The following is a 17,094-nucleotide window of genomic DNA, read 5'->3' on the forward strand; positions in this document are numbered from 1 at the left end:
ACTCGGTCAACCAGTGTGACCACTAGCACAGCTACTTGAATATACTAATTCAAACCATAAAATATACCGAGAAATATCGCATACATAATTTATGAATTAAATGCATAATTATTTGTCACTGCTGTGTTTGTTGGCTTCTAATTGTTGTAAGCAGTTTGGTTGAATATTTAATATCTACTTAAATTAGCGAATTAAAAGCCAGCAACTATTGGTTTCGATTGTTATTACCTATCGCTAACTACCTATCGGTCTGTCAGTTCATACTAATCGATTGCTTTTACTTTTTTGCTCCTCACGTAGTAATTAACAGCCACTGATTCGCAGAGTGAACTTCATATTTGCCCTGGCATTCCTAGATTAGCATTAATCGCTATATTTTAATCAAAATCTAAATAGAACACATATGAATAATTAACTATTTAAATATGCGTTAACTTAATAGTGTCCCGTTCCAATATACGTTACTCTTTGGTATATTTAAAAATCCCATCTGTGGTCACACCTCACAACAAGTGTTAGTCAACACTGCAAGGATGGAGCGACTTTTGCCCCGGTATTGTAAACAAAAACTTATCGCGCTATTATGGCTTCAATTTAATTGTTTTTCTTACACTCAGGCCCTTTGCCTCAAATGGCGGTTGGCTAAGTTTACTGTTGCCCTTGGCCTTGGCCGTCAGCTATCTGCACTCGCACACAACGACGCCGGCCTGTAGCTCATCGGATGCAGTGCATCGCTATCTAATTGTGATCGCATTGGGAACATGTTTGAGAACGCTTTGCTTTCTCTTAAGCTCGGGCTGGGCACTTAACTGGCTGTTCAACCTGTTGCCCGCCTTTGTTACAAGTGCTTGTCTGGCTCTGCAACCGGAAACCACTTGGATTACATCATTAATTGGCGGGTTTCTTATCACCACACTTTATCAGCATGTATACATCAGCGTTATGCGTGCACTGCCCAAGACATTTAGCTTTGGCGAGGCTGCCATTCTGGTGCAGGGACTTGTCCTATTCCTCCTCAATGCCACAAGTCGCATTTACGCTTTGTTTGCTCTGCAAGCAAAGCCAATTACGGATTTTGGCCAATTGAATGCTATTATGCAGAGTGCATTGATCTGTCTGCTGACGGTTTGTGTGCTGCTTGCCTTGCTGCCAGTTTTGAGACAGCCGTTGCCCTTCTACTTCTTAATTGGGCTGCTCCTTGTGGCCGTCACCTGTGCTCCAGTGACGCAACCCTTGCCATTGATTGCACTGCTCAACTTCATACTCAGGGATCAGAAGCGCGTAAGTATTCAGACTTTATTGTTGTTGCTCTAATCTGAACTTCTATCTTCCAGTTAATTGTAATTGTGTTCTACATCATTCTGGTGGCATTGACAGGTGCCACGGTCAGCTGGCAACTGGGCAACTCCACGCAGGCCAACACGCGTGTCCGCAAGATCTTCCATCTGCTGATTGTGCTCGTCTTTGTGCCTGGCCTGGTTTATCAGTGCGCCTTGTTGTACATTGCCACAGGCGTTGCCTTTGCAGTCTTTGTGGTCTTGGAGCTACTTCGGCTACTGCAGATGCCGCCATTTGGTAACACTTTGGTGGCTGCCTTTGAATCTTTCAAGGATGTCAAGGATTCGGGTCAATTGGCATTGACACCGTTTTGTTTATTGATTGGCTGCTCGCTGCCCATATGGCTGACTTGTTGTCCATGTGGCCAGAGCGACAATCCCAGCCTGCTGATGCTACTCTCAGGTGTGCTCGCTGTGGGCGTCGGAGACACGGCAGCCAGTGTGGTGGGCTCCAAGTATGGACGCAACAAGTGGAGCAGTGAGTGAAAAAAATCAATTGATTTATCCTACAACTAAAATCTCTACTCCATTTCAGACTCTACACGTTCTGTGGAGGGCACGATCGCTTTTGTAGTATCGATCCTCTTATCAGTCTGGTTTTTGGAATTAGGTGGCATCTTGGACTTGACGCAGGGTCAATGGTTTGCAACTGTTTTTGCGGCTTTGAATGCAGCGTTGGTTGAAGCGTTTACAGATCAGGTGGATAATCTAGTGTTGCCGCTCGTCTTTTACATTCTAGTTGGTCTTGCCTAAGGCTTTTATAAAAAAGTGATACATTCCTATATTTGCCAGTTTACATAGTAAATAATAACTTAGAAAAACAAAAGAAAAATACGTTGCAAGTCTATTCTGTGTTGCAATGTGACCAAATTATACCAAAAATGAGAAAAAAAAACTAAAAATTACTTTCTGGTTTAAAATTCCCTAAGTATATTTGAATATTATGTGTAAAATGCAATTTTAAACATATTATTTTATTTTCGATAGAAATTAGAAATTTACAGAGATTAGAAATTTAATTTTGTATATTTATAGCGAAGATGTCAGCTTACATTTACAGTTTAATATTAGTAGCACTGCGATCAGTGCTAAATAGCATATCGTAAGTAACATTACCAGCCGAGTACCTCTCACCACTGTTAATAACAGTGCAAGCCTTATTCTCTCTCAGCACTGTTAATAACAGAGCCGGTCTTGCACTCTCATCACTGTTAACAACAGCGCCGGTTTTGCACTCTCAGCACTGTTATCAACCGATCCGACTACTCTGTTACTACTGTTAAGTTAACAGCACACGACCGTTGGAAGCAGTTAAATTTAAATTCGAGTTTAACCATTATTTCTTTATAACTATTTAAGTATAAATGCTGTGACAATGCATTTCTTTATTAGTATTGTAAATTTTATTTTCGTATAGATATATATATAAATGTATATAAAAATGCAGTTATACCTATAAATATAGTAATTAATGTTGTTGTTGATGTACAGACATTACGAACAGAGCAATTTTGAATATAATTCTTATTTCTTTGTGTGTGGTATTAGTAAATACCAACAAATAGTTGTTTATATATACAATGGAGATATATATATTTATATGTATGCCTGAGCATGTCTCTAGTCCTGAACTGGGTGTATCACATTTTAAACCGGATCGAAATCCTCGAGTTTCGTTTAACGGCAGTTGATTAACAAATAAACTGGCTGATTACAATTACGACTAACCATATACGAATTTATACGCGTACAAAAAAAAATATATATAAACAAAATATAAATGTACATATACAATATAGAATAAAGGAACATTGTAACAAGAAACAACAAAATTCAGATTTGACTGCTCTTGCTGGGGAAAACCCCAATCGGAAATTTAACTTTTACTGCGGCTCCTGCTGAAAGTATTCGTGTTCCAAACAAGCCAATGCCGACGGACGCTGATGAAGCTCATACGAAAGCATTTGCTATGGATGACAATTGAAATATTAGTCCATAATTATTTTGAGTTTGATCGACTTACATTAAGTAGATCGTCGGCATAATCACACAACTCCGGGTGAAAGTCACGTGGACGCTTGGGAAGTCGTGGAGGAAAATGTTCCCGAGATAAAGAAATGCTCGGAGGCCACAGTTCATCACTTGGTCTTCCAGTAAGTCTGCAGAAAATAAAAGAAAATCAATTAATTTAAAAATTTATATTGGATTTGTCGAGCAACCTACTCGAAGATGCGATCCAGTTGATTTTTCTCGGATGTGCCCGGAAACAGCGGCTTGCGATTGAACATTTCAAAAATGATGCAGGCCGCACTCCATATGTCCACGGAACTGTTGTAACCCTGACCAAGGAGTACCTCGGGTGCTCGATACCATAACGTGACCACAACTGAAGTCAATCTCATTTCAGAATCATAGGTTTTGGCCAAACCAAAATCGGCGATCTTCAAATGACCCTGGGAAGAGACGAGCAGATTCTGTGGCTTCAGATCTCGGTGAATAATGCGATTTGCGTGCAGAAAGTCGATGCCTGTCAAGAGTTCCCGTGAAAGACGCTGCGAAAATTAAGAATTACTTCAGTAACAGCACAATAAATAAGCTTAGGAACTTTTCGAGGATCTACCTGAACTGTGGTGAGTGACATGCCTGTCTTGGGTAAACCTTCAATCAAATCAGATAAATCCTGCTCCAGATACTCAAAAACCAGCAAGATCAGCAATTTTCCATCACGTTCCAAAAACTGGCATACTTCGAACAGTCTGCGGGTTAGGGGAAATCGAAATTAGCAATGAATGTGTGCAAAATCGTGTAGAGTGGCGAGTTGGAGAGTGGAGCAATGAGTCTCCACAATGCCCCACAGCTGTCATAATATGTTGCTGGCGCATGTGGCGCCAGTCGCCATGCTGCGGCGATGAGGCGAACTAATCAAATTACTCCACTCACGCCAGACAAAGGCCACTTCAACAACATTTTCGATCGAGCGTCGAATGCTTGGGGAGCGGACGAGTGAATAGCGTAATTGCCCCACTCTCACATTATGTTAAGCAACCACTTAACAGTTTAAGTGGCGCTGTTAAACGATTTGCCGATTTGCTTGACGATTTACTACAAATTAATTACGTACTAAATTTGCGTTACTTAATCACTTTTAAAGGTAAAAATGATTAATTTTAATTTAAATTTCACCAAAAAGTGTTTTATAAAACACTTTTACATTATTTTTATATAAATAAAAAATAGGCTTGAATAAATGGCAAAGCAACTAACATTAAATATTGTGCTCTCTTCAACATTCTGAGCCATTTACGCTATTCACTCTTCTCTTCAGCCAAGTATCGTAACTGAGCACAAAGATAATGCGCAGCAACCGGTTGCTTGCTGAGAGCGGTTGAGCGGCTTTTTTTGTTGTTTAGTACTGAGAGAGTTTGAGTATTTCGACGGGGTTTTAGTACGTTGCTCTCTGCATGTCGTCGCTTTGACCGCCAGTGTGCTTAGGTGCGTTGCAGAGTATTTTGGGTACTGGCAACACACCAACAACATGTTGGTATAAGTGAACTTTGTAAACAAAGTTGTTGGAAACGACAAAGCGCATGATTTGCAATTAGTTAGTTTGAAGCTGGTGCTGTTGGTGTTGCTGCTGTCAAATGCTTCATCAAATTGCAATTTCATAATAGCATGCCGTTGTTGCAAATCATTTTGCCTCGTCGCAGTCGCAACGTTATCAGAGCAAGCCAAGCCGGCGCCGCTGTGCTTGACGTTTGGCTTAACATTTTATGTGCATTTGCCACTGCAAGTGTTTGGGGGGTGTAAATTGTCGTGATCGTTACAGTGAATAACTGCACGAGGCCAGTGTGAGGGGAAAGGGGAAGGGGAGGTGGCAAAAGGTAAAGAAGATAAACAAAATAGACTGTGCAAAAGCGCACACACACATATACACATGCACACATACATACAGACAGACACTTGCCATTGTGTGTAATCTGTGTATTTTTGTTTTCTTCTATTTTGCACTTCTAACAAATACTGGGGCGCCACCAAGATAAGCAGAGATACTCCCACACGCACACACACACACGTACGCACACACACGCATAAGCGCAGTTTACTCACTTGACTATGTTCGCATGATCGTATGTGTTGAGATGTTTAAGGAGCGAAATCTCTCGCAGCGCCGTCGCACTCACTCCATTGTCGGTGAGCGGAATGCGCACCTTCTTAATGGCCACGTAGCGGCCGGTTTCATTGTCGCGTGCCCGATAAACGGTACCATAGGCCCCTGTAAAGGTCGTAAAGGGTAAGCAAAAAGTGTTATACAAAATGTAGGTCATGCAACTGCAGAGTGAGGGAGAAATAGAGAGACTCAGTGATGGGCAGAACGAGACAGGATACAATCGAGACAGTAACAATATAACCTTGGAGCGAAAAGCGAATTGCAAAGAGCACAAATGAAATGCTAATCAACTGAAAGAAAGAAGCAACAAAAAAAACAAAGCAAAAACAGTCCCCATATAATAGAGTGAGATAAGAACAAGTGAATTTCATGTACGCGTTTATTTTGCCAAAAATTGAGTGTGTAGAAATCTGGCATACATACATAACTAATGGTAGCTATAGCCCAGCACCCTATAAACGAGAAGAGTAACGAACGAAATTGCAAACCAAATCAAACCAAACCAAAATCAAAGCCCAACCAAAGCCGAATGCCCAAAAAAACGAAAGAAAAAGAAAATAAAAATACAAATGCGAGCGGTGACGACAGTCAGCTGTTGTTGTGTGTTGATAAGCAGTTTGGTGTCGAGCAACCGGCTGATTTTGAGCGTGATATCTGCAGTCTAACGATAGGTGTGTTATACGGGTGGAGAGAAGAGCCATAACGAAGCCGCAGACAGAGAAAGAGAAACAGAAAGAGAGAGAGTGAGATGGGAAGGTGTCTTCTGTTGGCAGAATCGAATCAAATTAGAAAGACAAAATCTGTCACCGGAAATTTATCACCAGCGATAGACAGACGGACGGACGGACGGACAGCAAAGGCCAGACAGCAGACTGCAGAAACAGTCTGACAAGTTCTCTACACGGCATTTCAATTCAGACAGACAGACGGTAAGACAGATGGATGGATGGAACGTCGCGTGGGAGTTCTATTTTGGGGTGACATTTCTAAACATTTCGAGATGTGAGCAACGTTTTTGCAACACGTCTGCGTTGCTAGCTGGCTAAAACGTTAAACAAGCTAAAAGCATCAAAAGTCAAGTACAAGGCCAGGTTTGCTACAACCTTCTATTATAATAATACATCATAAGAATAACAACAAACACAAAGACAACCCAAGAACAAAGGCAACAAAGAACAGATTTCGAATTCGCGATTCGTGTTTCGTGATTCGCGATTCGTTATTCGCACTCTACGCTACTCGACTCTACACTCTCTACACTTCTCTCGTTCGACTATTTTTTTTTTTTTCGGTTTTTTGTCGACTCGTTTTTGCGGCCGCTTTCAATTGTCAAAAATTTTGCACAAATCAAAGGCAACAACAGTAACAACAAACAGAAAAGCACGAGGCAATAATTGAATGAATGCGAGAAACAGCGAAAAAAAAATAAAATGAAGCAAGCAAAACAAGCAAAAGTAGAAGCAGATACATTTATTTTTTCTCAATGTCTCTTTTACAAAAAAGTTGAACTTGTTTTTAATTTTCTGGCTATGCCATGGACCTTGAGAAGGGGGCCATTTACTTCTACTTGCCTTGCTTTCCATTTTTAAGTTTTTTTTTTTAGCAATTGTAACCTGATCTGAACGGAAGCACATCTCATAGCGACTTGGTTGCTATGATACTGCCACTATGCTTAACCCTCTGGTGGCGTCAAACTTTTGCAGCATCCCTCCCACAAACGACGCCTCTGTTAAAGCTCAACCAACAACAGTAACAAACATGACACAAAGAAACCAGTAAAAATAATCATTAATATTCACTGTACGATCATCTCTTTTTCTCTCTCTCTGTGTCTCTATGTCTCTCAATTTCAACACTGTGACGTAATTGATTAATGTTTGAATAAAAATACTTAAGAAACTTGAAATGTTCGTTGGCCTTTTAATCGTCATCTTGCACTTTAAAGCTATTTTAATTGCCTTTTAGCTATATTTTTATTGTTCGAATAAATTCGAATACACGTGGATTTCAAAATCTGACCTGAAAGTATGCAACAACATTTGCAAGCCCTTTTAAGAAGCCAAAGAAGGAGAAGGGATGGGGTAAATAGAAGAAAATTCAAAGCCCAGTATTTCCCCTCTTTAGAACACTTGCACTACAATTCGATGCGGTCATTAAAGTTGAAGAAATCGTAAATAGTTAAGTGATTGGGCTAGACGAAATGGGGAATACCCTACAGAGGGAAAAATCCACAATTATATAAGTGTAAACATACCTGTGCCAATTATATCGAGTTCCTTGTAATTGAACTGTGGTGCAATATCATCCGTACACTGTGATTCCGACATTTTCTGCCGCTTGTTTTGTGAGATCGAAGCCATTATGCTTTCTTTATCGATGATGACAATGCAATTTTAATACACGCACACACACATATATCGAGGTAAGGGGATCTTCTGCTGTAATTTGAAAAATTCAAATTTCATAACCTGCCACAATAAGCGAGCATTTGTCAAGGTCAGCTCATTGGAATTGCCCACTGTGCAATAGCTTGGTCACCGCAGGGTTAAAATGCTGATAACATAACCTAACTTGTGCGCGTGTAACAGGTGTTAATTAGAGTTACCTTATGTTATTGCCTATGCTGCCGGCTCTGCTTATGTCTACACATACACATGTATTTGTATTTGTATTTGTACTTGTCTTTGTGTGTGCTGTCTATTAATAAAGCTAGTGGTAATCTACATAGCTTGACATTATTCCGTGTTGTTGTTGCTGCGTTTATGGCTGTTTGCTGTTGTTGTTGTTGTTATACTTGTTGTCTTTGTAGTTGGCCGGTCAATGAACTCGTTTGAGGGTTTTAGTGTGCGTGTGTGTTTGTGTTTTGCTACTACATAGGTCTGTATGAATTTTGTATTATAATTTATTGATATATTCAACTACTATTGTGCTCTTGCAATGTCTGTTACTTTTTGTGCTTTGCCTTTGCCTCTTGCTTCGGCACAAAGCAGACAAATAAAAAAATAAGCAACATTTTTTTGCCATTTGTCAATTAATTCTAATCGCAACCACAAAACCAGCAACAATAATAATAACAACAATAACAACACAGCGGCGACACAGCAACAGCAACAACAATAACAAGTGTGCTCTCTCGCTAAACGACACGAATGAGCAAAAAAAACCACCAGAACAACATATAACAGCTAAAATTCGGTATTTTTCATCACGATGCCCGTCGTCGGAGCAGCGAGCGAGTGAGCGAGAGGTATACGTACGAGTGAGTACGCATACCCTTTTTGTCACACACAAAAGGCAGTGCAGTGTGCGCAGGAGAAGCGACTAGCAAAGGAGAACTCGAAATAATTACAGTTAAAATGTCAACTTCGCTGCGTTCGTATGTATTGTTTGTATGTATGTATGGAGATGTACGTGTTTAGTGCTCCTGTGCAATGGACAAGCTGATATACCCCATTCGCTGGGCTGGTGATGCGATTACGTGTGTGTGTGCGAATTATAAATATTAGTTAAATATTAAAATGTGTTTTGTATTTGTCAAGACCGAATAACGCCAACAACAAACGCACGGAACATCCATAGCCACAATCGTACATATTACCGTATAATGTATGTATTTATTTATGTACCTTTGTATGTGTGCACATACAAGCACTCATGAACACACACACACACACATGCACACACAGAAAAGCGACGCGATCAAAATGTTTTTTCCTTATAACGAAAAAAATGCTACCACTCAAGGCGGAGTAAAAACAAACCTAATAAAGACCGACGATCACGATTAATCGACTAGTGAAACATACCGACAGCTGCACCTGTATTAAACACTGTATTTTTTAAATAAAAATAAAGATTTTAACACTAACAATTTTTGTAACCAACTGAGGAGCATGCACACAAAATAAATAACAGCACTCAAATCGCACTCAAGCCACATTTACGATATTCCCCTTCTGTGTAAAGAGATCTCTTTCGCCATCAGCGTCCACTGTTAAGGTGCTCTTTACTGCTTGAGTTAACATTAACAGAGCGCATATTGGATTTTCCTATTTCAAATTTTAGACGTTAAATATGTTGTGCAACATCTCAATTTGTATTTACACCATTTATTGATATATTAAATAAGTCATTCTAGAACTTTCGTTTACTTCAACAAAATTGGAAAATTTTTGCATTAATTGTGAAATTAATTACATATATTAAACAGTAAATTTCCCTACGCTTTAAAACTGACGCGCAGCCAACTTCATGTCAACAAAAAATTACCCGCAACCAACTTTACACCATAAGTTCAAACATGTTCGCAGTCAACTGGAACAACTGCCACAGCCAACTTCGTGCACGTTTGAATTGGTGCGCAGCCAACTTCAAGGTATGCGCCGCGTTGCCAACCACATGTTGGATTTGTATCGTTGCCACCCTGTGTAAGGGTTAGCGCGCATTTTTTGAAATAAACTTTAGATTGATTTGTGTGTTTTGCGTAGACACCATAAAATAGACATGATTTCAATTAAGCACAAATCAGCACACCTGCTTTTAATTTCCACCAATTAAAACACAATGACGTGCTGCAAAAAGGTGTTAATTGTTTGCTAACGATGGTGACGTACAATGCGAGAAAGACGAAGAAGCAGGCGACAAAATCTGCAAAGTGAAAAGTGATAAAGTCAACAAGCAACGTACGTGATTTGTAAAGGATTTGTGAGCTTAGCGATAACTCGAACTTAGTCCCTTGCTATGTTATATCATGAATCACTTGCGATCAGCAATGTGAATCATTTGATACCGATGAAAATTATGGTGCCAGCCAGAGTCAGAGTCAGAGATCCGCAGCGAACTTTGTTTAGCACCTCGATCGACATTTAACGGAAGCAGCGAATCCCAATTGACCAATCCCAAGCTGAAATCTCTATCAATTAGAAGGTGGGTTGTGGGAAATAAATATGATTCAAAATGTAATTTGTCATCGGAATGCAATGGATCATCTTTGAAAGTGCTAATTGAATTCTTTTGAAGCACTTTTGACATCATTAATTTGGTTTATTTAGCAAAGGAATTTCCTCAAAGTTCTAAATGATTTTACAGGGTATTACAACGTTGATCAGTCGCCGGCGTTTGTCATATTGATTTAGCTCTTTGACATTTGTTTCAGCGGCCTCTGGTAATCGGTATTCATTAGTCTTGTGACGATCTACAAAACCGGCTCGGTTATCGCTTAGGCGCAATTAAATATAAATTAAATTAAACGCACTCGCATTTAAACACACACTTCATGGGCTTTGTTTACGATCAATAAATCTATGAAGAAACGAACAAACAAAAACTGAAATGTGTTTTGACACTTCGGATCAATCAAATCAATCAATTTTGTTTTGATTTAATTTTGAAGATGCTGCTCTAATGAACCAATTGATTTAAGCCAAAGAATGTGATCCGGTATGCCAAAAGAAAAAAAAAGCAAAAAAAAAAAGAATCACGTGAAGCATTAATTTAAGCAATCAAAATTCTGTAATCAACGATTTGTTTGTCTAATAATTTATGCTAATTTCAGACGACTAATTTTTTGTTTAGCAGACGCAAAGGAAAAAGACTTAACCCCAAAAATAATGAAAAAATTGATGATCTTTCTTGCTGCATCGCTGGTAAAGAGTGTCCCCAAGAAATGAGTTTTATTTTGTTTTTTTCTGTGTGGATCGCTCTTGACCTTCGTCAGGCTTGAGAGATTATTTTCAAGAGCGTAAAGTACATAAATGTTTATCTCCGATCGCAGATCGTTTTGGGCCACAATTTTGTGTGTTTGTTGTGTTGTGGTGACACTTTTCCGAGACGCTCGAAATGCGTCACCAAAGGCATTAGCATAATGAGCTCGTCTACATAATGATGTTAAGAATAGAGTTTAAGCTTTAACTTGGTTTGAAATTGGTTCCGATTTGAAAGGCGATTAGCTGGCTGCCGGCTTCCGTATTGTTTTTTCTAGTAATCCTATCTCGGGTATTTTTGTAATGCGTCAAATTCAAGTCTCATCTGCTTTCGATTTGATTTGATGTTGATTTGATTTCGATTTGATTAGTGTCTGCGTCATGGAAAGATTTAATTAAAAGTCATGCGAAATGCAAACATTTGTGGTCGAAATCAAAACAAAAGTAAATATGACAAAGTGTCGAATGCTGTGCTGTGTGTTTCCTCTTTCGTTGACAGGAGAAACAATTAAGAAAGTAAGACGCCCCCCTTAGGGCAATATTTTGGCACACAGTCTCGCTCTCTTTCTTGCCCACAGCATCGCTCTCCCTCTCTCTGTCGCACTCTGCAGTGGCTTGGCTAATTCGTGACATCGGCGACACTTAACACCAGCAACAAGCAACACACAGAGAACAACACACAACGTCAAGCTGAAGCTGAAGTCGAAGTCGAAGTCGAGTTGAAGCGAAACCCGTTCGGCTGCCCACGAAGCGGGGGAAGGGTGAGGTAGAGGGAGGGGAAGGGAGTGTGTGCAAGTGCTTTTGGCATATAAAAGTGAATTAGTGACAAATATTCTGAACAGTCAGTGCGCACGCTCTGCAGCGACAACATCAACATCAACAAATTGCAAATCAGTTTTGTTCGGCGCCGCGTTTCCAGCTTTATTTTGTGATAACGAATATTATTCGATTATTCGAAACTTGTGCATCGCCAACAAATACCAAAAAAAATACATATACATAAAACGAGAAGTTCGAGAACGCGTGTGCTGAGAACACAATCTCACCAGAGCCAAGGATATTCATCAAGCAGCAACGATAAAATCAAAACTCAAAACTCGATATAAATAAAACTCGATCGAAATAAAAAGATCTTCGCTTATAACATGTTCCAGTTAACGCATCAAGTGAGTATGCCACAGCCACAGCAAAAGCCACAGCAAAAGCCACAGCACTTTTAATATTTACGAGCCAATCACACTTATTATCATCGACTGTCGAAACAAACGAAAAAATTATAATCATAAATATAATGGAGAAAGAAAGATCGAAAGAACGAATGATGATATGTGATATGTGAGCAGGAGAACGTGTTTACTTTATTAACATTTTCAACATAGCACATTAAAACCGCAATCAGCGCACGAATAAATATAAATTAAATACAATATATGTTATATACTAACATATATTATTCAGTTTTTGTTCAAATTCATTGGCCTAACGGATTTGCGTCTCTTCACTCGCAACAAGGTCAAAAACATTTCGAAATTTAAATATATTTTTTTTTTTGAAGCTGGGTGTTTCAACTTTTGTAACACGATTCTTCGATTCTTCTCTCCGCTCATGGCTGTCTTCTTGAGGAAGTCGCTAGTGTGGCCCATTAAACATTTTTAGTATCGGTTAATCAGTTAATCAGTTAACTGGCCTCGCAATCCTGCCTCAAATCAATCAGCTGCTACAATAAAAAATAATGTATGTAGATACAACAGATAGCAACCGATGCAAGAAACTTGAATTGTTGCCAAGGCATGAAACATTTCCATACCCAGTCAAGTTTAACATATCAAAAGACGATTTATTTGTGGAATGATAAGATCAATTATAAATTAAATATTTTACAATTGCTTTGGAAAAAAATATGAAGTTGTTAAAGTAGTATTTTTAGCTCATTTATTTTTGAAAGGATATAGATAAAGATTAAATCAGGATGTCAAAGGATTTAAATTTGAAATTCTGCCAGAAAGATTTTATTGCTAGAAAGATTATATTGCGAGAATTTTAATTGAAATACTGTGATTATTTATTGGTTTAATTGTCATCATCTATTAATACTAAAGCCTGAGATTTTTTATAGTTTCCTAAAATTACAATTCTGTGTGAAATACTTTACAATTAAATAATTTCCGAAATGCTATTAGGACTCAAGGTATTATATGCTATTATCTTCAGTTCATAATTTGCTGTTTTGTTTTTATAATTATAGTTTTCTTAATAAATTTTCTGAAACCAACACAGCCTCTTTATCAAATGAGAAAAATTACACAACAGACTTATCAATAAACAGAAAATTAAATTCTATATATATACCTTATACCATATATGTATATACTATGTTTAGTACATGATATAAATGGATATTTGTATAGATTTACATATAGTTTTTGGATATGAATTGTATAATGACTCTGAATAGAAAGTCTTATATTAGTAGGAAATGACAATTGTGAGTAAAATACTGAAAATTGTATAATAATTTTTAATGAATATCCTTTTTTTAGACTTATTATTGTAGAAACATAAAATACTGAGTAAAATACTGAAAATTTTATGACGATTCTGAATAGAAAGCTTTTTTAGTCTTATTGCCATATGAAAAAAAAAATACAAAAATTATATAATGACTGTGAATGGAAAGACTTTTTTTAGTCTTCTTTTCGAAGTAACATAAAATACTGAGTAAAATACTGAGATTACTTATAGCATGTGTGTGCTTATCATCTTTTAAAATCAAAAATAATTTGACAGTAAGATAAAAGCAGTATCTATCGAATATATTTTGGCTGATTTTCCTAAGCATCGAATTGAGATAAATGATACACTTCTTACACTCATTAACATTGTAGTCTACTTAATTGGGTCGCAGATCTCTTCGACTCCCTCTGCCATACCCTTTGGATGCGATTATACAGGGTATGCACGCAACAACTGTTATACATCTTTTGGGTTAGCCCTGAGCCACTAAAGCGCAACCGGTTACAGATACCGCGACGAGATTCAGATACAGATAGTTATTTTATTTTTATTTTGGATATTATTTTGGTATTTTTTTGGTTTTTGCCTGCCAGCGAACTCGTATGTCATGAAAATTAATTAAATCTAGAGTGGTTCAGTTCACTGCCTGTAAATTTACATAATTAGTCTGCGTCTGGGATCGAAAATGAAAAAAATAATAATAATAAAGAAAAACCCCCATGAAGGAGGAATTGCGGTTATCAATGAAGTAATTTATGCATATAAAAATAGATATCAATATAGATGTTGATTTTTGGGATTAACTGGAAATAGCTGCGGTTTTGTTGAATCGTGAATCATGAATCATGATTCGTTATTTATGTTGTTATTATTAATGTTATTATTATTATTTGATATTTTGTGTTTGCTGAGTTGGCTTCATATGCATATTCAAAGTGGATTATAACGGTGGCAATTGAAATGTTGACTTGTTTGATGGCATCTTTCTTCAGTGCTATGCAAATGTTAAGGAGAAATAAAGCTGTCATTGAGCGTCTCAGCTTGTCTTGTCTTGGCCTGGGCTAAGCGCGTTCACCTACACCAAAAGCTGGTTTCTTTTTTCATAATATCTTTTTTTTCCATTTTTTTTTTGTTTAACGTCATCCGGTTTTTATCGCTGTGGCTTCTTCTTGTTTTGTGGTCTTTGTTTTTATTCCATTTGTTGGTTAGTCTTTAATTTGTCCTCTAAGAATAATACTAATTTCATTAACACAAAGCACACTGAAATGTGATACATAAATTAAATGTGCACAGGTGCTTGTGGCTCCCATAAATCGAATTTATATCGATGTGATGCGATTCGATTCGATGCGATCGTGCATCCGGCTTTAAGCTTTTGCTTTTGCTTTTGCCAAGGGCGCAGCATATGGCGACAACACTGTAATTATTATCCAGTGGGATATATGTAGATAATGCTATTATAGAGTCTTGGACGTGATCATGAATATTTTACGTGAGACTATAAATTAAATTTGTCGATTTGCGCTTATTGATTGCTTGTTTCTTCATACTTCTTCTTACTTCTTACTTTTGCTATTTGTTATTTCATTTAAATTAATTATTGTATGCTAATTTAAAGCATATGCTTCGCTGTCGATTGTCGCAGTCTGTCTATTTTATAGACTGGTTCTAAATAGTTTGCAGAGACGGTTTCTTGGCCTCCAATTGTTATTCACACCTTCCATTTGGCTTTGTTTTCATTTCGTATCTCGTATCTTCTTCATTTGCTATTTCCGCAGTTTTACACCCTGGCCGTGGCCCTGGGCATCGTTTGCTTTGCGACAGCTGCGCCCCAGCAACAACCGGAGGAGGGACCGCACACGCTGCTGGACATCGTGACACCCAACCAGTTCAGCTACAACTCTCCCCTCGCCCAGCCGGACAGTCTGCGCTCCAAGCCCTACTTTGACTTCCTCAGCACCCTCTACGCTCACGATTCGGCCAAGACCGATCTATTCCGGAATCGTCCTCGTCGTCAGGTCGAGGAAGTCGAACTTCCCGCCGAACTGAAGTCAGCACCTGTTGAGGATCAGGCCAAGAGTCATCGCCGGGAGCGCAAACGTCGTGCCATCGTCTTCCGTCCTCTGTTTGTCTATCAGCAGCGTGAGATCAGGAAAAAGGAGATCGCCGCCAGGAGACGCGATGATCAGCTGTACTACAAGCGTGTGTAGTATCGTCACTCTCACACACATCGAATCCCACAACAACCATCAAGCTATGGCTGTCACACTGGTCTTCTACAGGGTCCTCTCTAGCACTTAGCTCTCTAAACATAACCTAACCTAATCTAACATAACATATTATTATAAGTAACGCACAGCACAACGCAACTGCAATTCGATCGATACGCAATCTTTATTCTTATTATTGTATTCACTTACTTAAGCACATTCCCACCCCGCCCCACCCCAAACTCAACTCACGCCATCCCACAAAAATCAAAGCATATGTTAAGTATTCCCTAAATTAAAATTAAATTACAAATGTCACATAACATATTTGTTAACTGATTCTTAAATACTTGTTACTATAATGTTTATTAAAGCTAACAAAATTATCAAAAAAAAACAATTTAATTTCGTTTATTTTAATTCGATGGCGAATTTCAGGAACAAGAAATCAAACTTCTTTAGAAGGTCTATGGTATATTTTGATTATTTGATACATATTTATAGAGCCTTTAGTATATTTTGAATACTATACCAAATAAAGCCTTCGGTATATTTTGAATGCAGTACTATACCAAATAAAGCCTTTGGTATATTTTGAATGCAGTACTATACCAAATAAAGCCTTCGGTATATTTTAAATGTAGTAAGTTTTTAGTATATTAATACAATATGGTTTTAATGAATATGGTTAGCGGGTATCTCATAGTCAAGCACACTCAACAATAGCTCGTCTTCATGTTTTACAGATTTAATGATGTGATTATTTTAAACTACTTTATTACTAAAAGCGTTTGTTGTTGAAGGGTATCCAGCTATATGGATACAACTAAATTTTTATTTAGAAAGCATTAGATAAAAATAAAATTAGAAGTTCTATTAAAGTGCTGATTATGTTCATCTTAAATGCATTTCTTTCACCGATTGTTTGTGGATCAATTTAAGCAAAGAGAAGTATCTTCACAAATTTTAATTAATTATTAAAACACTTTAGAAAAAACTATACTCAAGAACATATTTAAATTACAAATAAAAAGAGTCGAGGCTAATTGAGCCTTTTCTAGTTAAACTGATTAATTTAAAGAAAAGGATTTGTTTTATACTGCTTTTATTGGGGTAATTATGAGGATGTAAAAAATTACTTAACATTAAAACTGGGGCTTATA

At 37.9% G+C, this 17,094-nt stretch overlaps 3 protein-coding genes across 6 annotated transcripts; 2 read left to right on the top strand and 1 right to left on the bottom strand.

The window, feature by feature from the left end:
* Positions 1 to 462: 462 nt before the first annotated feature.
* Positions 463 to 2,212, top strand: LOC133840914 (dolichol kinase). Its single transcript, XM_062273098.1, has 4 exons — positions 463 to 553; positions 618 to 1,281; positions 1,335 to 1,815; positions 1,873 to 2,212. Exons 1-4 carry the CDS (start codon positions 534 to 536, stop codon positions 2,088 to 2,090), a joined length of 1,383 nt encoding a protein of 460 aa, XP_062129082.1. The 5' UTR covers positions 463 to 533; the 3' UTR covers positions 2,091 to 2,212.
* Positions 2,213 to 2,698: 486 nt separating this feature from the next.
* LOC133840915 (cyclin-dependent kinase 4) lies at positions 2,699 to 9,457 on the bottom strand. Of its 4 annotated transcripts, none has more exons than XM_062273100.1 (7): positions 9,312 to 9,457; positions 7,760 to 7,943; positions 5,445 to 5,610; positions 3,958 to 4,093; positions 3,561 to 3,889; positions 3,361 to 3,496; positions 2,699 to 3,304 (listed from the first exon to the last, which is right to left on the bottom strand). In XM_062273100.1, exons 2-7 carry the CDS (start codon positions 7,863 to 7,865, stop codon positions 3,221 to 3,223), a joined length of 957 nt encoding a protein of 318 aa, XP_062129084.1. In that variant the 5' UTR covers positions 7,866 to 7,943; positions 9,312 to 9,457; the 3' UTR covers positions 2,699 to 3,220. The 4 variants fall into 4 exon arrangements, with proteins under 4 accessions (XP_062129084.1, XP_062129085.1, XP_062129086.1 ...); XM_062273101.1 differs by having other exon boundaries at positions 9,267 to 9,412; XM_062273102.1 differs by lacking the exon at positions 9,312 to 9,457 and adding an exon at positions 9,132 to 9,148.
* A 2,589-nt stretch (positions 9,458 to 12,046) lies between these two features.
* On the top strand, positions 12,047 to 16,331 carry LOC133840917 (uncharacterized). Its single transcript, XM_062273103.1, has 2 exons — positions 12,047 to 12,373; positions 15,500 to 16,331. Exons 1-2 carry the CDS (start codon positions 12,353 to 12,355, stop codon positions 15,929 to 15,931), a joined length of 453 nt encoding a protein of 150 aa, XP_062129087.1. The 5' UTR covers positions 12,047 to 12,352; the 3' UTR covers positions 15,932 to 16,331.
* The last annotated feature ends 763 nt before the right edge of the window (positions 16,332 to 17,094 follow it).

Source organism: Drosophila sulfurigaster, chromosome 3 (genome assembly GCF_023558435.1).
Source record: "Drosophila sulfurigaster albostrigata strain 15112-1811.04 chromosome 3, ASM2355843v2, whole genome shotgun sequence".
In the NCBI taxonomy this organism is placed as follows: Eukaryota; Metazoa; Arthropoda; class Insecta; order Diptera; family Drosophilidae; genus Drosophila; species Drosophila sulfurigaster.